This window comes from Acomys minous (genome assembly GCF_964271855.1).
Source record: "Acomys minous genome assembly, chromosome: 17".
In the NCBI taxonomy this organism is placed as follows: domain Eukaryota; kingdom Metazoa; phylum Chordata; class Mammalia; order Rodentia; family Muridae; genus Acomys; species Acomys minous.
Genome location: NC_140500.1, coordinates 49,292,518 through 49,316,317, shown reverse-complemented (window position 1 = coordinate 49,316,317; position 23,800 = coordinate 49,292,518). Strand labels below are relative to the sequence as shown.

The window sequence follows — 23,800 nt, the reverse complement described above, 5'->3', positions numbered from 1 at the left end:
CAAGTATGCAAAGAGAAACCACAACATCCCCAGGCTGCCTCAACTATTAATAAATAAAATGTTAGCGAATGGCAATAGTGTGTGGGTGAACACACTGACAGAGCTGCTGTCTGTGTTAAAAACCCACTCTAAGGCCATGCATTTTCACTAGTGAATTCCGGAAAGGAAGCAAACACCGAAGAGAAAGCCTAACGCCAGCAACAGTAGTTAAAGGGTCTCAGCCAGCCTCAGAACTCACACAGCAGCTTGCCCAAGCCATAAATGTAAAGATCTAGGCCAGGAAAACAGAGGGTCTTCTTGTCAGAAAGGAATTAACTGCTCCTCTTCAAGACAGTCCCATCTTCTACCATTGAGCCATAGATGTGGGTTAAAACGGGTGTCATCAATGGTCTCTTTCTAAAACAACAAACAACAAGACTGAAGCTACTGCTGTACCTCTTCTGTGTCCTAGGGAAGACACTGGACTGCCCAAGTGAGAAGCAGACTACTCAAGCTAGGCCTTTTTCTGGAAGGTACTAATAGTCCTAGAGATGCTAATTACTGATAACTGGGCAAGATTGGGCTCAAAGGTCTAAGTTTTTTGAAGTATAACAAAGCTATTCTATTCCACCATGTTTACGGAACTCTACTGTCTTTTTGTTCCTGCCAAATCTCCTGGAAAAAAGTATCCCACTAAACTTCCAGTAGGCCCCAATCCCAGGAGCACAAAAGTGCACCTCTGTGGGGTGAAACAAGCTGACAGAGCCAGCAAGGACCCGGTCAACCTCTCCTAAGGTAGCACTACTCCACAAGTCACTTGGATCATCAAACCCAAGGGGGCCCCAAGGGAACAGACAGGAAGGGACCTGGAACACAGTTCTTGTACATGCCAAGCAGGCGGAAAAGGGTGGCCAGCCACGCTCAGAGATCTTCCAAGAACTTTCAAAGCTCCTCAACTGGACTGTCCAGGGCAGGGTCCTTTCTGCCCTGGCCAATGCCAAGTCAGGCCACCAGGATCCTCTGGTGATCAGGGAAACAGCAACACACACTCACGAATAAATCATATAAATAGAACGAACGCTGGACATAAGGGTCACACTCATTCATTACCAACCGGAGTTAAGTTGAAGGACCTCAGACACCAAAGAGGTATGCTACAGGACAGGAAAAAAGAAACACACACCTACCGATCCCAACACAGACTCCCACACTCCGTCTCGCATGCCCACGAATTCACTCACCTCCACGTTTCACTCAGACACCTACACGCGCGCACCTCGCGCTCGGCAGCACACTCATTCACCTCCAAGTCACAAACTGGTGGCTCACTTCCACGCCCCACAAACTCGCTGGCCTCCAGACTCCACGAAGCACACTCAATCACCCCTAACGATCGCTCATGTCCCGTATCCACACGAGAGCCCGCGCTGCAAAGCAGACTTCTCCGGAATCGCACCCACCTTCGGACCCAAGAGACAGAGTCCTCTCTCCCGGGTCCCCCACGCGTGACCTCCACTCGGACACCCACAGTTCTCCCAGCACACAGAGTGTACCCCGCGCCCTCTCCAACTGAGCACACCCAGTGTGCTCCAGCAGCCCCATCCCAGTGACAGCGCCCGGGCGAGCAGTGAAGACGATACTCACAGGCTCCGCGTCCAGGAGGGCAAGTCCCGGGGCAGCGCCACCAGCCCGCGCCCACTGCAGTCCAGCGAGTCCCCGGCACAAGTGCAGGCGACCGCGCAGGGCGCCCGCGGGCCATGCTCCTGGGCGCCCGCCGACTCAGGCCATTGCAGTAGCAGTAGCAGCAGCGGCGGCAGCCAGAGGAGAAGGCGAGGCGCAAGGCGCGGGGCCCCGAGCACTCCCGGACCCGGCCGCGCCATCTTGTCTGGAGCGCGCCGCGAAGCCGGAGTGCGAGCGCTGCGAGGTGCGGGCGGCCGCGGGCGCGGGCTGCGCTCGGCGCTAGGCTCCGCGCCGGGGCATGGACGCCCGGTCCCAGTCGGCTCCGCGGCCGCACTCAGCCAGCACGCTCTGCCCGGGCCGCCTCGCAGCGCCCTAAGGAGGCCGCCACCCCCGCGCCCATCCGGGCCGAGCCCCGCGCGCGGCGAACTCTGCGGAGTCCCGCGGTGAGTGGAGTGCGAGGGCTCGGCCGCCGCTGCTCGTCCGTCCTTCCCGCCGCGCTGCGTGTCGCCTTCGGAGCCCCGGAGCACGGCGGAGAGCCGCAGCCGCTGAGGACCGAGGACGCTTAGCCTCGGCCTCTGCGCGTGGGGCGGGCGGGCATCTTAACTGAGCTCAGGCTCTGGGTTGCGAGCCGCGGACCCCACGCGCCTCCCCGTCCCGGAGCGGCCGGAGCGCACCGTGCCTCTGCGCTGCGAACAATCAGCGGCCAGCCGCGCCGCGCTCCGGCCCCGCGGCCCCAGGCCCCGCCCCGGCTGCTCGCCCTCACACACCCCTCCGCTGGGGCCCCCCGAGCGGAGAGCGGCCCACGTTGGATGCCGGGCTACGGCGTGGCGCCCCGCCCTGCCCGTTGCTCATTGGCTACGGGAGCCCCGGTCGGCTTCCTAGGCCGTAGGAGCGCTCGCTCTCCCGGGTCCCGCCTCCGCTCGCTTTTCCCACCCAAGGTGTGAAGGGCGGGGACTGGGAGGGGGGAAAAGGAGGGGCGTGCTTCCTGCTCTTAAAGGAGACTCTCATGGTGTTGGCTACAGAGCATCTGGAGAAGTGGCCTAGGGATCGGTCCGTTGAGCCTAAGGGAGGAAAGTTGGGACCGTAACACACGGGTTTGGGAGCTATCTGAACCTCAAGGTTTGTTCCTCTATACCCAGACTACAAACAGTATGATGGATTTACAGCAAACGCTCACTCTTTTTTTCTGGTGCCTTCCAGGAGAGGGAAAAAAAATTTTTTTTTAACTTTCCTGAGTTTCTCAGCTATTTCCTCAGAGGTGGGGCCCCCTTTCTCACCGCGCATCCTGGAGCTCATTTCTGCTTCGAACTCGTTCTTCTTGATATCTTAAATGCAGAAATGTGTCCTTGACTACCGAAATGATGTTGTAAGAGACAGAGACAGGGAGACATTGGAGAGACAGAGAGGCACATGCCTGCTCCTCTTGGCGCTTTGACATGCTGGTGTAGGCGAGACACATACATCTCTCCCACATTTTCTAACATACTGCACACAGGGTCAGGGAAACTAAGCCGCTAGAGCCTGCTGGAAAACATTTGTTCCAGCGCGTTAAATCTAACTTATGTTGTACAGAAATGCAGTAGAAAAGCTGTTCATCAGGAAGAAGAAGAAAAAAAGAGTTAAAGGGTTTTCTTATTCGACATATTCAAGAAGTTTGTTTTGATGCTACATGCTACTGTCCCTCAAGTTTTTAAACCAAAATTGGACCTGAATTTTGTAGTCAAATGATTGTTGTCTAGCTTGTTTTCTTTTTCTTTCTCTCTCTCTCTCTCTTTCTTTCTTCCTTTCTTTCTTTTTTCTTTTCATGGTTGATTGAGTCTCATCATACAGCCCAGGCTTCCCCCAAACTTGTGATCCTCCTGTTTCAGCCTCCTGAGTAACCGGCATTACAGGTGTATGTGCACCACACCCAGCTTTGTTGGCCATTCTTCCGTCCTCCTTCTCTTCTGATTGCCTACACAGTCAGATAAATGCTATCCAGGCTCTCTCCCATTTCTTTTTTTTTTGTTTTTTTAATCTTGGAAGTGATATTGAAGCAGTGCTCCAATGTGAATAAACTAAGGCAACTGTAATACCTCAGAGATATTAACAGGAGAGCACTGATTGGTGCAACGTGTGTGTGTGTGCACGCGCATGAGCAGGAACATATGCACTACATGTGCAGTCCACATAACTATACACCTTCCATCTGGATAAGGCAAAACTGGTCTCTTTGTTTTCATGCCTTTGGGTAAAAAAAAATAATGATAAGCTGGGGAATGAAATATAAAAGACCTCCAAATTGAAGGACTCCTTCAACTCGATGCCAAAGTATTTCAAGACCAGTGGACACAAAATAGTACATTTTAAATTTTATTTTATTTTTAATTGTGTGTATGTATGTATGTGTGTATGTATGTATGTTGGCATGTGTATGTACATGAGTGCAGGATGTCCAAGGAGGTCAAGGGCCATTGTAGCTTGATACAGGTGGCTGTGAGCCACGTGACATGGATGTTGGAGAAGTATGGCGTACTTGACCCTTGAGCCATCTCTCCAGAACTACCCCTCCCCCTCCCTTTTTTTTTTTTCCTTTGTAACTACATCTCACTATGTGGCCCAGGTTAGCACCAAACTTGCACCAATCCTCCTGACTCAGCATCCCAAGGCCTGAGACAGAAGCGTAATTTAGGCCAGTAAAACGGTGGGATAAGGGAGTAATTTGATCCTTGAAAGCCACCGGCTAGAAATCGAGAACTCACTCCTTCCTGCAGGCTGTCCTCTGGCCGCCACACGCGGGCACACACACAAATCCTGTTTACATGTTTTTATTTTAAGAATTTAAACTTATTATGTATCGTTTTGCCTCCATAAATCCCTGTGCAACACGTCCTTGCCTGGTACCCACAGAAGTCAAAAGAGACACGAGAACCCCTGGCACTGGAATTACAGGGAGTTTTTTAAGCAAAGGAATAATTTAACTCAGGTTGCTTGTGAGCATTCCCTTAAAGAAACTTGTCAGCTCATCCCCATCCCACCTCGGATTCAAGCCGCATAATGAACACAGTTGATCACACTTTGTGAAACCCTGACTGAAGAGAGTGCCCTGAGGCTGGCACCAGCAGAGTGTTAACCAGTGCTGCCAGTGGAGCTACGAGACACACTTGGGAACTCCAGTGTCCTAGAGGACAGGAATTGGGAAGCTACAAGGTGACTTGCCCCCAGATCGGCGCATCCCCTGTGGTCTGGTTACCACCCCACCAGAGAAGAGGATTCCAAACTGAGAAAGTCTTGGGGGGAAAGGAGGGGTGCGCCTGAGCCTTGGCAGTTCTTCTTGTCTACGGCAGAGCATGAAGTCATGTCTGCTCCTCACACCATGTATGGAAGTCTGCCCACGACGTACTAGCAACCTGCATGCGATTGCAGCGAGAGTGTGGGCTGAAGAGCAGAGAGCCAGCTCAGGGAAGAACTGTCTGTGTCCACACACCCAAAATCAGGAAGGGAACATCAAGGGAGACTCTTAAGGAAGGCTACCTGCTAGAAGATCAGGTCGTGGTCTTTTGGCAGAGAGCAATGAACTCTGGGAACTCTGGGTCCTCTGCTCCATTACTACTTTTTTTTTTTAAGCAGTGTCTACTGTAGTCCAGGCTAGCCTGGAACTTGACAGGTAACAGAGGATGACTTTGAACTCCTGATCCTCCTGCCTCTGCCTCTGGGTGCTCGAGCCATCCACCCAAGCATTCAAGATTTTCTAGTTTGTTTTAATCAAGCAGGAACCAATGCCCAGGACCAATGAGGAATAGACACCCTAAGAATCATTCCAGGTTACTTACATCCAGAAGTATCAGCAAAGTATCATGTTTAAACCACTGCTAGAAAACCTCAATTACTGAGAAACACACACACATTATAGGAAAGGGGCCAACAAGATGGCTGTGTGGGCAAAGGAGCTTGGACAACAGCCTGCGGACTTGTGTTCTAACCCCAGAAGCCATGTGGAGGTGGAAGGGGAGAATCTACTCCAAAAGATTGTCCTTTGACGTCCACACGTGTGCTGTGGCATGGGCACACCTCTCCTCCCTAATCCGTCCCCACACACACTTCTTTCTTTTTAATCAGAAAGGCAGGTTGACCACAAAGAAAATTTAAAAATCCAACTTCTAAGAGTCAGAGTTATGCCTTCTTGGTGTTAAAAGAGAACTTACATTATGTTTACTGCACTAAGAGAAAGCACTGGAGTCTTCAATACAGCTCAGTGGTACAGCCCTTGCCTGGCATTGCCTAAGTCACCTGTTTTGCAGTTAAAAAATGAAAGTTCCCTGGGCAGGATTCAAAAGACCTGGGTTCCAGCCAGCCTTGTTACTAGAAACCTTTGTCCAGTTATTTCTTTTCTTAAACTTTAGTATTCTCAGATGGCAAAAAAAAAAAAAAAAGGAATAATTCCTTCTGTGTGTGAGAGAGGATGCTTGTCATCTGTCAGCTGCTCCGAAGTCAGCGAGAGACTCTGCTACAAGGAATAAAGGCCGAAGGCAGGGCACCCCAAGTCCTCCTCTGGCCTCCTTTACATGTGCATGGGAGCACACGTGTGCACACACACTCTCACACATCATGCCATTCTGATAAAGGACACAGGTATGTTATGGGCAGTTTAGGGCCACAATCATATAAGGCTTCTTTTCTACGCGTTTACTAAATGGAAACTCTGAAACAACAAAAGTCCAGGATTTTACTACAGATGGAAAACCTTAGTAGGTTCTTTCAACCCCAAGCTTCATTTTGCAGGGATGCCACAAAGGGTTAATAATTACCTGTAAAGCCCCTAAAAGCTCAGGAGTGATGACAGCCTGCCCTGAGCCTGTCTTGTATTTCTCTTCCAAGAAAAATACAACTGTGTACTCATTAACTCCTTCTTTCCAATAATCTTGTCAAGGAGATGGATGGGAAAAAGTGAGAGAGGAAGCTAATGAGTCTGCGGATAGGACATGAGGGAGAATTCCGATGTTCCAGCATTTTCCTCTGAGAGAGGGAAGAAGATGTGGAGTGTGTGTGTGTGTGTGTGGTGTGTGTGTGTGTGTGTGTGTGTGTGTGTGTGTGTGTGTGTGTACACGCACACAGTCTTTGGGTACGGGAAGGCTGGCTAGTGTCAAACTGCAGCTGCTGTGCCCCCACAGCCAGACTGTGTAATGCCTATGGCTCAGCTGTGACCTGCATAGGCTCCTGCCCTCCTCTAGGAACTATTAATATCCACTAACAACCATGGAGTCCACTCCCGGACACAAGCCACGTTGTGGGGATACTTGTCACTTACCTGTGAATTTGCAATTGTAACTGATTCAATGAAAGGGTTTTTGTTGTTTGTTTGTTTGTTTTTTGGTTTTTGGTTTTTTGGTTTTGTTTTGTTTTGTTTCTAAGTTACCAAAGCTATGACCATTTCAAAATCCTGCAACTCACCAAAAGAGACAGTCTCTTGCCTCTAACGGTGACTCGGAGGTAAGCTGATGATATCATCAGAAGGCGCTGCCTTAATCTATGTCTTTTCCAATGTCACTTGGATAGGGGCTCAGAGAAACAAAGTTTGGTCCTCACTGCCAGCAACTCCGAAGAAACAGTTGAGTGAATACTAAAAACAGCCCAGAATAACCATGTCTGTAAAGTAACACACCTTGTGGGTTTTAAAAAGCAATTTCCTATCACAGCGACAGTTGTCCTTTCCTGGGCATTTGTTCTGTGGCTGTGGCATTGGCGGTGCTTCATATGTTTTCTCCACTGTGGGAGGGTTCAAGGGGCATGGTGTGGCCACGTGGGCTAATAAGTGGCAAGGTCAAGATTCCAAACCAGGCTCTGTGGACACCAGACTCTTCATGGCCTTTGTGCCTCTTGAAGTTTGGGTTTGGAGCAGAAGTTGTTCTGGTTTGAGACACAGTCTTACCTCGTTGCCCACACTGCCCTTGAATTCTTAAGCTTAAATGGCACGTCTGCCTTAGCGCCCCACGTGCTGAGACGACAGTCCCGCTGCCAGCCTGTGTGGCAGAATGTTTTCGATAGGACAGTTGTAATTATTCCCACATTATAGAGATGAAAGATGTGGCCACACAGAGTCAGGAATACGTAAAATCTTAAAATTCTTTTCTAATCCATGGTTCATATTCAGTGACTGTATCATAAAATATATTAAGATACTTCTTTCTCATACCTAATAGGCTTCCAGAATTTTATATTTCAGAAAACACAAGGACATTTTCTTCAATTACCAGCACTCATGTAATATTATTAAATTATAATTTATATTATTTTTATGTATATATTTTAATATAGTATATATTTTAGTTTTATATTTTATGTATATTATATATTGTTATAATTTCATTGTTTTAAATGTATAATTATATTAAATTATAATAGCCATTATTAAATGGTTAATTGTTTTAGAGCACTTACTATCTGAAAAGCATTACTTCATGTTATGACTTGATTTCACCTGAGTCTCATGAGATGTCCACAAGGTAAAAGCTGGGACATAGCTCAGTGGCAAAGAACTTGCCTCGCATACCTAAGGCTTGTCTTGCTGCTTAGCATTAAAAATTTTGTTTTCAAACTATGATGTTGGGACTGTGGTGATCACCATTTTTTTCCTGGATGAAATTACAGAGACTTTTAGCTCACCCAACCACCACCACCTTCTTCTTCTTCTTCTTCTTCTTCTTCTTCTTCTTCTTCTTCTTCTTCTTCTTCTTCTTTTAAAGATTTTATTTATTTATATGAATGTTCTATCTGTATGTATACCTGTACACCAGAGGAGGGCATTAGAGGGTATAGGTGGGTATGAGCCACCATATGGTTGCTGGGAATTGAACTCAGGACCGCTGGAAGAGCAGCCAGTGCTCTTAAGCGCTGAGCCATCTCTCCAGCCCCATAGCCTTCTTCTTAAACACTGAGCGGGGATCCAAAACTGCGCTCACAGGGAATCCACAGCCAGGCCACGCCTCCCCGTGTCACGCTGTTTCCTTTCCCTTGCCTGTTAACCTTACCCTGGAGGCTACTAAGTCCCAACACTAAGTCCCAATACCAGCATCATGGTATTCCATTGTCTAGCTCAATTTCAGGTATACTCGAAATATTTGCTTGCTCCTCCTTTGCCCTTCCTGCTCCTTAAGTGTGGGGGGGGGGGACACTTGTCAACCCCTTCCTTCCCATGCCATATGTGTGCTTACCACCACTTGAATCTGTACAGCACCACCACCCCAAAAGCCTCTCAACAGTGTGACCTCAGACCATCTTTGTTAGAGCAAACTGCCCTCAAACTTGCTACGTAGTTGAGGGTGGTCTTGAACTTCTATTCTTCCTGCCTCTACCTCCCAAGTGCTAGGATCATAAGCCTGTGCCATGATGCTGGTTTTATGTGACATCCAACCCAGGGCCTTAATATGCACATTAGGCAAATGTTCTACCCAGAAATACTTGCAGCCTCGGAATCTGCCTTTAACTAGGTCATGATTCATTTGCACACTTAAAGATGGACATGCACCAGGCCCTTTGTGTTCGCCACGCCTACCCCTCATGCCACTGTGGCCCCCTCATTGCCATTTGATAGGCTGGCTTCTTAGCACGTTAGGTATTTGTATGTGCCGGTGTGTGTTTACGTTTTCCATATTTTCACAAGCTCTTACTAAAACAATTTCAAAAATAAAGGCAAACATGTGGTTTCTATTATTGCCCCTAAACTGAAGAGCATTCAAAACATCTGCTGCACATGAAATTCTGGAAAACACACACACACGCACACAAACACCACCACCACCACCACCACCACCACCACCAAAAAACACTCTCTTGTGCCAATCAACTTTTTTTCTTTGAGTGGCATGAAGATTAATAAGAAGCATTTGTGAATTTTATGACCTGTTATATTTGTTTCCAAAAGGACAGTTAGGTTTATTACATGTTGCAAATTTATCTTACATATATAGACAGAGGGGCCGGGAGCCAGTTCAACGGGCAAAGAGCTTGCTGTGTGAGCATGAGGAACTAAGTTTGGATCGTGGCATCTGTACCAGAAGCCAGACACGGACGGCATGGTGGCTCTGGAACTCCAATGCTGAGGCAAGAACAGAGACAAGAAGGAGCTCATTGGCAAACCAGTCTAGGTGAAGCCTGAAGAAACTATCTCAGGGACGGAGAGAAGGCTGTGCTCGTGCGGAGGACCTGTGTTTGCGTTCCAGCATCTATACACTGTTTCACAACCATCTGTCCCTCCAGTTCTAGGAATCAAATGCCTCTTCCAACCTCCAAGGTCTTCTGCATGCATGTGGTGCACAAAATCATCATCATCATCATCATCATCATCATCAGTTTTCTCTGTGTTAGCCTGGGCTGTCCTGGACTCACTTTGTAGACCAGGCTGGCCTCAAACTCACAGCGATCCGCCCGCCTCTGCCTCCCAAGTGCTAGGATTAAAGGCGTGCGCCACCATACCCGGCCTATCATCAGTTTTTCAAGACAGGGTTTCTGTGTAGCCCTGGCTATCCTGGAACACACTTTGTAGACCAGGCTGGCCTCAAACTCACAAAGATCTGCCTGCCTCTGCCTTTGCCTCTGCCTCTGAGTCCTGAGATCTCTGAGTCCTGACATTAATTTTATTTTTTAGTTAAGAAAAAAAAAAACAGTAAGGCTGGGTGTGGTGGCGCATGCCTGTAATTTCAGCACTTGGGGAGGTAGAGGCAGACAGATCTCTGTGAGTTTGAGGCCAGTCTGGCCTACAAAGAGAGTCCAGTACAGCCAGGGCTACACAGAGAAAAAAGCCCAGTCTCAAAAAACTAACAAAAACAAAACAAAACAAAACAAAAAAATGAAACTCTCATCTCGAAAAATAAGGTGGGGGAGTTAGCTTAGTGAGTAAAAGTACTTGCGGCAAAGCTGACAACTTCAGTTTGAACTTGGGGCTCACATGGTGGATGGAGAACCGACTCCCACGATTTGTCCTCATCTCTACACACACGTCATAGCATGGGCTAACATATGCCATGTAAACAAATGACAAACAAACAAGTTTTAAATAAGGTGGGAAAGCAATTGTGGAAGACGCCAGTCGCTGACCTCCGCAGGCACCAGCACAGATGAACAGAACCGCATTCTAGGATGGACCATATAGACTTCAAACAAACAAACAGACAGACAGACAGACAGATGTACAAGCAGGCATACATTGTGTGCTATTCGCTGCCATTCTAGCCCAGGAGCTCCGTCCATTAGGTGATCATTTACTTTTCCTTATCTCCCTGAGGGAGCCCTGCCTCGTCTTTGGCTGTAGATTCTGTAAGTCAAAGAAAGCTCTCCGTCTTGTCACCGGGAAACCCTCACTCTCACCCTACAAAAATAATCATACTTTTTTTATTGGCAGTGCACCGATGGAGGAGAATCAGAGAATCAAGTGTCTGGAACAATAGTAAGCAAAGACAGCCGCCAGCTATTTGTCACATCAAGATGGCCTTTTTTTCCTCCCTCCTTGGATAATGATTGATATGGTGACTTACTTTAACCAATGTACTATGATAGAAGTCACCCTAACCAATTAATTATAAGCCTGGCAGCTGTGCCTGTGCCCACTTCCTACTCCAGCTGCCAAATGGGGAGCCCCAGGGTGTTCTAGAAATCGAAGCCTGAAAGAACAGAGACCATAAAGAGCAAGAAACCATGTATAGAGAACAGAGAGGCACAGCCAACAGCCAAAAATACAACTAGATCTGATAGGAAAGCCACAATGTTGGTTTGTTTTTTATTTTTATTTTTTAAGATTTGTTCATGAGCATAGTGCTGGTGTCTTCTTAATATCTGGCCTCTGTCTCTTTTATCTGAATGAATGCTTTGCCTGCGTGTATGAACGAATGCATGCGCACCCCTAGTGACTACAGAGGTCAGAAGAAGGCATCGGATCCCCCAGAACTGGAGTTACAGGTGGTTTGTGAGCCACTGTGGGAATGCTTTGAATCAAACTCAGTCTTCTGTTAGAGCAACAGGTGCTCCAAACTGTGGCGCCATCTTGCCAGCCACAAGATACACTTTTTAGCCACGTCTAGCCACTGGCTAAGTGCGGCTGTGAAGGATGGTGGGCAGAAGAAGCCATCCATCCCTCTGTGCCTCATTCAGACTCTTGACCTAGAGAATCATGACCTGTGAAAACAGACCTCGTTCCCAGCCACGGAGTCTGGGGTGATTTATTATACAGCTGTAGATAGCAGAGACTTGCAAGTGTGCCTCAGCAGACAGGCGATAAAACATAAGAGAACTGTAAGGAAGAAAGAAAGTCTTATCAAATACACCTGTCATTGGGAACATCAAAAGACCAATGTTATCACTGACCTCCTTGACACGTCTGTCACCGTCTTTGATTGAGTGCCACATATGAACTGGCTGACACTGTCCGACACAGCGTCCAGGTTGACGTGTGTTCTAGCTCTTCAGCAGGCCACAGAACAAAGTCCTTTCCTCCTTCCTGTCTTGAGGTTAACAGAAACACAAAGCACTAGTTTGCTCTCAGCAGGCGGATTTGGGGATGGGGCTGTAACTCTGGCTGGTAGAGTGCTTTTAGGATGCGCAAAGCTCTGGATTTGATCCCTAGCACAGTGCACCCAGGTGCAGAGATGCTAAAGCCAGCACTGGGGAGGTGGAGCCCAACGGATGAGAAGTTCAAGGTCATCCCCAGCTATGCAGCAAGTTTGAGGTTATCCTGATCTACATGAGACTTGTCTCAAAGACACACAAAGTAAAACAATGGATTCTCCCAAGTAGCTATTATATCCTACTCTCTTCTGGCTCCTGTATTAAGAGTTATACGGTACACGGGGTGGTGGTGCTCTAGAGCAGTGCAGTATCCAAAGCTGAGTTCACCAAGCCCTCTAACAACAAGGAGTTTCAACTCAAAAGTCTCCAGTTCTGTCTGGGAAAAGGGCTTGAAAAGTAGCAGGCATTCAATAACCATTGTTTATCATCCAATAAATGTTTTTCTATATGGGAAACTCATTTTCTCAAGCTAGACTCTAAGCAGGACATAGGAAGCTGGCCATAGAATCATAGATTATCTGGCAGAGATAGCCAGGCCCTACCCCCTGTCCTTGGAAGTGGAGCCAGCATTCTGTTTAATGGGGCTTCCACTTCTAACACATCAACATTAAGGAGATGACACTCAAAATGTGGAAATGTCCATTTCTAGACAGTTTCTAGAAATTTCTGGAAAATGTGTGACAAGCTGTTTATTGTTATTAGAGCCCAAGTTTCCCAACTCTTACCCAGAAGGCTTTTCATGACCTGTGGCTAACCTGGGTGAGAGGCTGTGCGCTGGTGCAAAGGGATCTAGTGTCTTCATTTTGAAGAGCAAAGCTGAAAAGTACAGGAGCACTAGTAACTTGTCGAAGGTCATGCAGCCAGGAGCCAGACTCTAAACTATCTGACCCCTGCCCACTATTCCTATACACGTCACTGTTTCCACTTCGATTCCCTGCCACTTCCCTAGTTTTTTTTTTTTTTTTTTTTTTTTTACAAAATCTCAATGTTGTCTTTATAACACCATTCAAGTTTGCAACTATTTTTACAGTTGCTTGTCCCAGACTCTAACAGTAGGCATGGAGACGGAAGCAGGGACCACGACTCAGACCCCGTGTATCTCACACAGCATCTGCCACAGAAGGAGACTCATACAGGTGTGTGGGAAGGAAACGGAAACGTTAAGCACAGCAGGCTGACTAAAGGACTGGCAGCCCGACATGGGAGTCTGACGCTAATAGTTGTCTAGTGTGTTTCAGACACCATCCAGGTAAACAATGGGCCAGACTTAGACTTCTGGTGGCGTCGACTTAACCCACCGTGCTTATTTTAAAAACTTGGATTTGACTACCTGTAGGAGATGGGCACCTGCTGTTCATTTCACATCCCGCTCCGAGGTCACGTCAGTCTGCAACTGTGTTCCTGACTCCCTAATATCAGTTCATTGATGCCGTACCCCAAGCCTGTGCATCTACATCTTAAGAATGAAAACCTGAAGCTTGGAAGGAAGAGGTACCCAGCAAAGGTCACAGCTCATACGTGGAGGCTAGCATTTACACCAGCTTTATCCTCTCCATACCCTCCTCCTTCCCTTTCTATAATCCTTGGAGCATCACAGGAAGGAAGGGGCCATTCTGTGTCTAATGACATGTTTATGTGACAAGGCTGAGGTCTCTGCCAAGAGGAGAGTCCTTCTGCTGTCATTCAGTCAATTCAAATGTATCTCAGGGTCCCCAACATGGTTCTTTCCTATGATGCAGCCCCAATTCCCTCACGAGGAAAACATAAAGGTTCTAGAAGTTAGATGGAAGTTAAATCAACTGTGGGAAACGACTTTGGACATCCTGGTGAGAACTCTGTTTCCCCCCCCCCATCCCTCTGGCCCCCCATTTCTGAGGCAAGGTCTTACTTTGTAGCACATGATGGCTTAGAACTTACTATGTAGCCAAGGCTGGGCTCTTGCTTCAGCTCCCCGAGTGCTGGTATTATGAGCATGAACCACCATGCCCAGGTTAGCAATAAGTTCCGTTCCTCAGTGTGATAAGCCTAGTGGAGTATTAAGAAGGAAGAGCGCTGAGAAGATGGCTCAGTCAGTAAAGTCCTTGCCCAGCAAACGTGAGGCCCTGATGTCAGCTGCCAGAATCTGTGTAAAAAATGCCAGGTGTGGTGGGAAAATAAAGACAGAGGATGTTTGGACCCACTGACAAGACAGCCAAGCCTATTTGGTGAGCTCTACCAGTGAGAGACCTTGGATGGTATTTCTTAAAGACAACACTTCCAACACTGTGCACACACACACACATACATGCACACACACACACACACACACACACACACACACACACACACAGGTTATGGTTACACATACTCAAACACACACATGCAATATGCATGTGCACACACACCAAAGAAGGAGGAGGAGGAGGAGAAGAAAGAAAGAAAGAAAGAAAGAAAGAAAGAAAGAAAGAAATGAAAGAAAAAGAAGATGGATGGGCTGAGAAGTCAAATTCAATTGCTATGATGCCTTTCTATTATGTGCAGGGATGGAGATGAGGCTCAGTTTGTAGAATGCTTGCTTACCATGCATAAAGTCCTGGGTTCGACTTGTAACACTGGGTGTGCTTGCAAGGTGGGGCAGAAGTATCTGATCTCAAGGTCATCCTTAGCTACAGAGGCAATTTGGTTTTTTGTTTTTATGTTTTGATGGTTTTTCGTTTTGATTTTGATTTTTTGAGACAGGGCTTCTCTCTTATAGTCCTGTCTGTCCTAGACTCACTTTGTAGACCTGGCTGGCCTCGAACTCAGAGATCTACCTGCCTCTGCCTCCCAAGTACTGGAATTACAGGTGTGTGCCATCATGCCCAGCAAGGAGAGCACTTTAAAGAAGGGAAGCTAGGGAGCTGGAGATGGATCAGCACTTAGTGTGGGGCCAGGGAGCTGTGAGACAGGGTTGGAGGTGGGAAGGTAGGGTCTGGAGCAAAAGTGAAGATGAGGGGTGTTCCAACTCCAATAATCTCATCTTGAGACTGGCAGGAGTAGGACCATTCCCTCCCTGTGCTGGGCCTGCGTGTCCTGGTGCACGTAGCCTCACAGCCCCTACCCCTGACACCTTGGAGGTGGCCATGTAGCCTGGCAGCCAGGTTATAGGTTAAACTAATATAAAAGGGCAAAAGACCGGCCATTAAATGTGTTAACTTTCCCTAGACTTAAGATTAGCAGGTACTTGTAAGACTGGCATCAATACCAGGGGCAGACAGATGTTGTCTGTGAAAAGCGAGGCAGGAAATATTTTCAACTTTGTGGGCCCTGGTGTCCTTGGGTCTTAAACACAGCCACAGATAGTATGTAAAGGACTGGCTGTAACTACATTGCAACACATCTCTATCTACAGAAATCAGCTGCAGGCCACACTAGGCCGGTGAGTGAAAATCAGCTGACCCCCAGATCAATACCCCCGGAAAAGGCTCTGCTAGAGGCCCAGTGAAGAAAAGAGGGCATGCTTATCCAGGCCCCAAGAGTAAACAAGATTTAAGTATAGGATCCGACTTGTAAGCACAGCAGCCGTGTGAGGATGGCGGACTCCAAGGCTCTAGGCTGGATGATCTTGAATGTTAGACCAGAAGGTTCTAGAATAGGCAAAACTGGATATTTGAAGGGAAGAGGAGAAACCTAAGAAGTCTCCAAGAGTTGAGAGAGAGCAAGGAAGGCTGCACTCGGGGACCCTGCTCATAGGTTCAAATGTCAATGACTTCATTATGCACGGTGACTGAGGACAGATACATCGACATTATCTATCAATCAGCCCTGTCAGGTGTATATTTCCCTCAGCTTACTTTGAGGTTACCAACGACTAAGTATGTTGTCCACCGTAGCAAGCCAGTAAATAATCAAAGTACCAGTTTGATTCTCGGCTTCTTTTACTCCCTTCTGCTTTTAGATCAGGTACAAAGTTCTCTAAGGATGACCTAGTAAAACATATATTCAGAAAATTTCTTCTGGAAGCCTAATTAAAAATAATTACATACCTTAAAAGACACTAAAAAAGACAGCAAGCGTGCCAGCAAGAAAGACAGTTCATATTATATCAATGTCTTTATGGGGTTGGATTCTGTTCAGAAAAATCTCAGGCTCAAAGGGTAATTGCTGGCAGCATGCAAAATCCATCAACCCATAATTAATATGTGACAATTATTCTAATTGCCTCTAACAACATTTCTATGTTTTTAATTGTAGAGCAATTTGCCAATCGCATTGTTAATTGGCGATTCATACTTTAAACATGTCAGGGACAATGGAGCCTTATTTCTTCCCAGGCACAGAAGACATTCACTAAATGTTTAAGAGACATTTGCTTCTCTTCTCTGACCTGGGGACCCCACCTCAGGTGGCTCTGACTGCAGTTCCTTCCAGCCCAAGTGTGTTTTCTTGGGTAACTTAATCTTGCTTTAAGAGCTTTAATACATTTTCCTAACAATTCACTTAGACCAGATCCTTGGTTCCTGCTAGACACCATGAACAGGGCTCCTGTTGACTTCAAAAGAAACAGAGAGAGTGCAGGGTGGGGGTGCGGGGATACAAGGAATCTGGGTCCTGGTTCAAAAGCTCTGCACACGCCATAAAACTTCCCTGGTGTCTTCCTGTGTGTTAAGGGCCAATTAAAGCTCATGAGGGAGGCCATTGTATGAAACCACCCTGGCAACTTGGAAACCTGCTGAAAAAACTCAGCAAGGAGGGCAGAACCAAGAGGAGTGGCTCTGGCTCCCACGCAGACCCCCAGCTGCTCACGAGGAGGGACTCACAAGATGAAGAACAGCCTCAAAAGACAGAAAAGCAATAAAAAAATGGCTTTTCCCGGGCTTGGCTTCTTGAAACAGTGTTTCATGTAGCCCAGGCTATTCCTGAACTCCATGTGTAGTTGAACTTCGGATCTTTCCTCCAACTCTAAAGGGCTGGGATTACAGGTGTGTGCCACCAAGCCTGGGTCATAAACTGGGGTCTGAAGCCGGGACTCTGAGCCCGCTTGACAGGCCCTCTATCAGCTCAACTATCTTCTCTCTGTCTATGTGCATCTGTCCCTCTTCCTACGTCAGCATGTGTTTATATTATCAAAAACTTAAAATAACTTGTCAGCCACACATCAACGTCCTGTGCCAAATCCAAAGGTTTCTTTCCTCCAGGGTGTTTGAGACTGGGGTGGTTTGCCTCACCCCTGCAGTTCCAAGCTGCACAGCTGTCCCTGTGGGCTGCTGGCTGCTGCTGCCTCAGGCATCTGTCCTGCCTGGGATGCTGCTTCTCTGTGGAGGGGGCTGATGGGGCAAAGGGTTGCTCCTTGCTTGTTACTTCCCTCACTAAAACTATGGTGGTGGCTGTGACCTCACTCTGATGATGCTACATTTGGCTGTTAAGAATTTGGTGACAAACTGGGGTTAAGGTGATAGCTCATTCCATAAGGTGCAAGCAGGAGGACATGAACATCAGCCAAAGAATCTGTTTTATTTAAAAACAAAACAAAACAACAACAACAAAAAACCAGTGCTTGAGAGATGGCTCATTGGTTAAGAGCACTTGCTGCTCTTCCAGAGGATCCAAGTTCAATTCCCAGCAACCACATAGTGACTCACAACTGTCTGTGACTCCAGATCCAGGGGATCTTGCACCCTCACACAGATACACATGCAGTCAAACACTAATGCACATTAAAATTATTTTAAGAACTCTTTAAAATAAAAAAAAAATCCAGGTGGTGGTGGCACAAACCTTTACTCCCAGCACTCTGTTGGATCTCTGAATTCAAGGTCACCCTAGTCTACAGAGGGAGTTCCAGGACAGCCAGAACTATACAGGGAAACCCTATCTTGAAAAAAACAAAAACAAAAAACAAAAAGCCTGGGTATGGTAGCATGGGCTTGTGAGCCCAGTGCCAGAAAGTGGAGGAGATGGTCTTCACAGGCCAGCCAGCCTAGCCTAATAAGCAAGGCCCTTGTTCCAGTGAAAGATCCCATTGTTTAAAAAGATTTATTTACTTTATTTATTGCATATGAGTGCTTTATCTGCAGAAGAGGGTATCAGATTACATTAGATGGTTGTGAGCCACCATGTGGTTGCTGGGAATTGAACTCAGGACCATCTGGAAGAGCAGGTGGCACTCTTAACCACTGAGCCATCTCTCCAGCCCAATCCTATCTTAAAAAACAAGGTCAGTGGTACCTGAGGAACCTGAAGTTAACTCCTGAGGTTAACACCTGCCTCCATATTCACATGCGCATGTGAGAGTGCATGGCCACACATGCGCGCTCACACACACACACACACACCTCTGCTTGTGACAGGTACCTGATGGAAACTAGAAACCCACATTTGTAACCGTGTGGCATTCCTCCATAGATAAGGGAAAACTGAAAACGCCACATGTTTTTTGTTTGTTTGTTTGTTTGTTTGTTTTTGTTTTTGTTTCCCAGCCTGGCCCCACTTTTAAACTAGTGCACCCTTCAGCCAAGCTCAACTCTTTTCTCCAAACGCAATAGCACTAAGTTCAGCCCTGACTCCTAGGACCTGGGGCTGTCCATAGGCACTAGCCAGAATCCTGGATATGGAGCGCAGACTTTGTGTGTGTTGATGAGCTCAGTCTGCATGGAGGATTGGTAAGCGCTGCCCTAGGCTAAACCCTGTGCCTCCACCAGCTCATGGTACAGGTAGGGAGGGGGGGTGGGGGTGGGGTGGGGGTGGGGGGTAGGGCTTCCATGCAGATCCTTTGCCTGGAATCACTCAGTCTAGACCAGAGTTTGCAAAGTGGAGGCCCACCCACAGGCTGGATCCGGCCAGCAGATGTGTTTTGTTTGGCCCACATGGGGTTTTTAAAAAAATTGGCTTACTTGCCAACATTCATTAATAGGAATATACTACACAAAAATCCGGAGATCTGGCTTCTTTTGGAAAACAGACTATCTAGCCACTTTCAGTCTGCATTCCTTCTAGAACAGCAAGAGACTGGAGAGGAGCCACCAGCCCTGTGGGTACAGCCAGTGTTGTCTGGCTTACCACAGCCAGCACAGCTCCCTACTGTCTCTTTGGGGCCAGGCCTGTGTGGCTCATGGGCTTTCCTAGAGCAGCTGGTTCTGACTATGGGAGTGTAGTACGCGGGCCCCTTAACTGTCCTCACAGAACAAGATGGCCGCGAACCGGACAGCTTTGCAGCTCCGCAGAGACTTAAGGAAGGCAGCATTTAGTTTATGCATTACACTGTACAAGCCCCTGCCGACAACAGGAGAGTGTTTGGTACTGAGTGCACAGAGGCGGTGGGTGGTTCTCAGACCCATCTTTATCTCCCTGGCTTCGCTCAACCTCAGGCTTGGGCTTGCTTGCCGAGGAAAAGATTCCCACCCCCGGACAATCCGCCCACTGGGTGCTATACACATTTACTGATCATCATCGATGCCTTAGGCCGGGTCACATTGCCAGGCCAGATGGCCCCACACCTGTCGTCCTGGGGCGTTATTTCTCAACCTTGTGGTTCACACACCTCCTGGCGGATTCCTGAGCTCCACCCACATGGACTGAACCTGCATTTCCAGGAGGTAGGGCCAGGCCGCCACAGCAGCAGGCCCAGTGAGGTTTATCACAACAGCGGCCATAATCCAGGGCTTTCGGCGTGTCACTCCGTATCAGCACAGACATGATGGGGTGACAGTACAGGCCTTGCACTTTGAAAAGAAGAAAGATAGATTCCAGAGAGGTTAAGAAACCTGCCAAAGGTCACACAGCCAACAAGAAGCAGAACCAAGATTTTGCTTGTTTGGTCTAGTTGTTAAATAACTGCACCAAGTGACAAAGAGACAGGTTCTCCAAGCCACGCTGGCTAAGGAGGGGGAGGGACACTTTCTCCACTGCCAGAAAAAAACAGAACAAAACAGAAGTTTTGCTTCCTGTTATTTGTAGGTGATGGGATACTGATGCCAGAGAAAAGCTTATTACTATAACCTAGGATATATCACAGCAACAAAAAAGTATCTCGTATTGCCAGGAGCGGTAGCTAAGGCCTGGAATCACAGTACTCAAGAGGCTAAGGCAGGGGGAGGGGATCAGTATAGATTTAGGCCAACCTGGGCTACCCTTGGAGTTCCAGGACAGCCTGGGCTATAGAGTGAGACCCTGTCTCAAACAAAGAAACAAACAACCATCAAAAAACAAGCAATAAGTACTCTGTCTTGTGGGGCCTGCTCTCTGCTAGTTCCCCATTTTTCCTCCAACTTCTCTGCTGTCCTCTGGTCCCCATGAGAGAACTTGACACATCTTCCTCACTCTTTCTGGATACCCTTTTATCCTTTGGATCTTCTAAAATGTTATCTACTTATTTGTAATTGTGTGTGTGTGTGTGTGTGTGTGTGTGTGTGTGTAGGTCAGAGGACAACTTGTGCAAGTTCTCACCTTCTACTGTGTGAGTCCTTGGGATTGAACTCGGGGTTGTCACACTTGGCACCAAGCAGTTTGACCAGCTGGGCCGCCTTTGCTAGCCTTTCCCTCCATTGTTAAGAGATGGTCTTGCTGCGTAACCCAGGCTAGCCGCTAACTCTAGCTCTTCCCACTTTCTTTTTAAATTAAGATTTGCATTTGTTATTGCTGGTATTACCGGCATGCCCCACTGCACCTGGGTGCCCTTTCTTTGTGTCTGGAAGGGCAGAAAACAGCTCAGAGACTTCAGGTACTACAAACTCTTTCCTGTGGCCACTCTATGAGGTAAGCAACCACGGACCCGTGTAAACACTAGCGGGCATGGCTGTGTTTATGGACACTGCAAGGTTATGTTTCATATTTGTCTTATGTGTCACAGAATGTTTTTCACTGTAGAGATAGGAATGGAGCTACATTGGCTGAGTGCTTGCCAAGCATGCCTGAAGGCCTGAGTTCGAGCCCCAGGACTGCGATCAGAGCTGTGAGTTCTCTTACATATAAAAAATTAAAACAGCTTGGTGATTACATCTCATTAGAGTGTGACTTCTCACAGGCTTATCAGTGCTAGTCAGTATTTGTATAATTTCTGTAAAGCTTGTTCAATGCTTGCCTTTGCAATTGTTGCTGGGTTTTTTTTTTGTTTTTTGTTTTTGTTTATTTGTTTGTTTTGTTTTTTGAGACACAGTTTCTCTGTGTAGCCCCAGCTGTCCTGGACTCACTTTGTAGACCAGGCCGGCCTTGAACTCACAGAGGTCCAACTGCCTCTGCCTGCTCGGAGCTGGGATTAAAGGCGTGTACCGACATGCCCAGCTTCGGTGCTTGTCTTACAAAACAAAAGGGTAGTGCTTTCTTTGATATCTTTCTGGTGGAAATAGTAGAGGTGCTGCTGTCAAGTGCATGCTGGGGGTTTAAAAGTAGGTGTTTAGCAGAAGGCCTTCGTATCTAGTCGCTGGTGCTACGTAGCCTCAGAGCAGAGCTCGTTAAAACCAGTTCCATGGCAGGCTCTTCCTTTTCCTTATTATAGACGTGGACTTTGATTCACTCAGTGACGCTGCTACGCAGTATTGAAGAGTGAACCGAGGAGGATTGCGTGCAGTGGCGGACAAAACGGAAGTGCTTCAGTGGGAGCCAGTCAGAAAAAAAATTGGCTCAATACATCTCTAAGCTGTTAGCAGAAATTCACATCCTAAGTCTTATAGAGTCAAGCTCACGGGCTACCTTCTAAAGATCACGAGCATATATTTTAAATACATACATCTTCAAAATCTCTCCTGTGGCCTTAATTTAAAATTTCTGGGGCTAGAGAGATGGCTCAGTGATTAAGAGCACTGGCTCTCACTCATAAAAGAGTCCTGCCTACTCTTGTTTTGGTTTTTTGTTTTGTTTTGTTTTGTTTTTCTTCACTATTTAGAATTAAAAAAAAAAAGAAGTGTAATTGCTTTTGGCAAGACCACTTCAATACATTTGTTCATCAATACAACAAGACACATGGTGTGCCTGTTTGGAGCAAGGCTCCATGTCAGACACCTTGGAGACTACCAAACCCCGTATGATGGTTACTTTTGTCATGGGGGTCTTACAGAGTAACCAACAGAAGTAACTCAAGGAAGGTGTATTTTGCTTTGGCTCACAGTTTGGAGGGTTTAAGCCCTTTGTTGTGGGGAAGCATGGGGGTTGAGGCAGTTCCTTCCAAGGTGGCAGGACTTGATGGACGGCACACATCTTGTTCAATCAAGAAGCAGAGAGCTTGGGCCTGAACCAGACGTGGATATCACCTCCAAGGCCCAGTGACCTCCCTCTGCTTGCCCAGCCAGAGTCTCAGAGACTCCACAACCCTTGCTTATACATCTGAACTTAGAGCTCAGAGGGGGAGGGGGCAATCAGGTCTGCACAAAACACCTGGAAAGTAAAGACCCTGAACACTTAGGTACATTTGTATGTTTTGTGTACGTGTATATACACATATGTACACCTGCACATGGAGGTTGGAGGTAAACATTAATGGTGAACATCAATGTCTTCCTTATTTCTATCACTTACTTCCTTATTTTTTGAGACAGGATTTTTAGTCTCATGTTTTACCTAGAGTCTCTGGTTCTGCTAGGCTGAGTGAACAGCAAACACCAGGCGTCCTCCTCTCCCTGCCTTCCCAGAAGTGAGATTACAAGGGTGTACCACAACATCTGCCTTATAAAAGTTATGATTTGTTTATTTTTGAGGTTATAATTCATCATATGCCCTTTTCCTTCCCTCTCTCCAACTCCTCTCATATATGCCCTCCCCATTCTCTTTCAAATTCATAGCCTCTTTCTTAAACTGTTGTTGTTATTGTGTGTGTGTGTGTGTGTATACATACATGTATACACATATATACGTGTTTGTACGAGTGTGTATATATATATATATACACATGACTTGCTCAATCTCTATTATGTTAATTGTATGTATGTTTTCAGGGCGACCATTTAGTATTGGCTAACTAATCGGTGCACTCTTCCCCGGGGATGACTATTTCTCCCACTCTCAGCATTCCTCAGTTACCTGTTATCCTTTGTCTAGGGTCGAGGCCCCATACACTTCCCTCCCTGCTACCTTAGCATGTCTAGCGATGCCATCCTTGTTCATGGCCCTTTGCAGCCATGTCGGTGAGACTTCGTGAATGGACATCCTCTGACATTCCTAGGAGATACAATCTCACAGGAAACTCCCTGTTCCCCTGCTTCTTACAATCCTTCTGGCCCCTCTTCCAGAATGAGCCCTAAGCCTCAGATGCACAAGCTGTGTTGTAGTTATATTCCTTAGGACCGGGATCCACAGCTCTGCTTTTAGATCCATTGTGATTTTCTATAATGGTCTCCATATGTTGCAGAGAGAAGTTTCCTGATGAGGGCTGATAACTACAATTATCTGTAGGTATAGGGATAAATATTTAGAATATAGTCGGGGGTTGTGCTGGCTTAGTAAAGTGGTGGGTGCAGCCCTGGGTAGTTGGCTAGATTTCCAGTACCAGGTCTGATTCCCTGCTTCTTGAGCAGGCTTTTCATCCAGTTAGAGAGCTGTTGGTTATCATCAAGGTCCATGTGTCACTATTTTCACCCTTAGGGTTATTGTAACAAGCTACCTGTTGTTTTAGCTCATAGGCATAATATCTGAGTAGGATACGGATATCATGTATTTC

General features: G+C 47.1%; 1 protein-coding gene across 2 annotated transcripts in view; it reads right to left on the bottom strand.

Moving 5' to 3' along the window:
- LRIG1 (leucine rich repeats and immunoglobulin like domains 1) overlaps window positions 1-2,463 on the bottom strand; it is a 103,324-nt gene extending 100,861 nt beyond the window's left edge. Inside the window, exon 1 of one of the 2 annotated variants that reach the window (XM_084765492.1) lies at window positions 1,624-2,463. In XM_084765492.1, the coding sequence (XP_084621618.1) occupies window positions 1,624-1,859 (236 nt within the window). In that variant the 5' untranslated portion in view covers window positions 1,860-2,463. The remainder of the gene's footprint in view (window positions 1-1,623) is intronic. The other variant, XM_084765491.1, reaches the window with a different exon arrangement.
- Window positions 2,464-23,800: the final 21,337 nt, after the last annotated feature.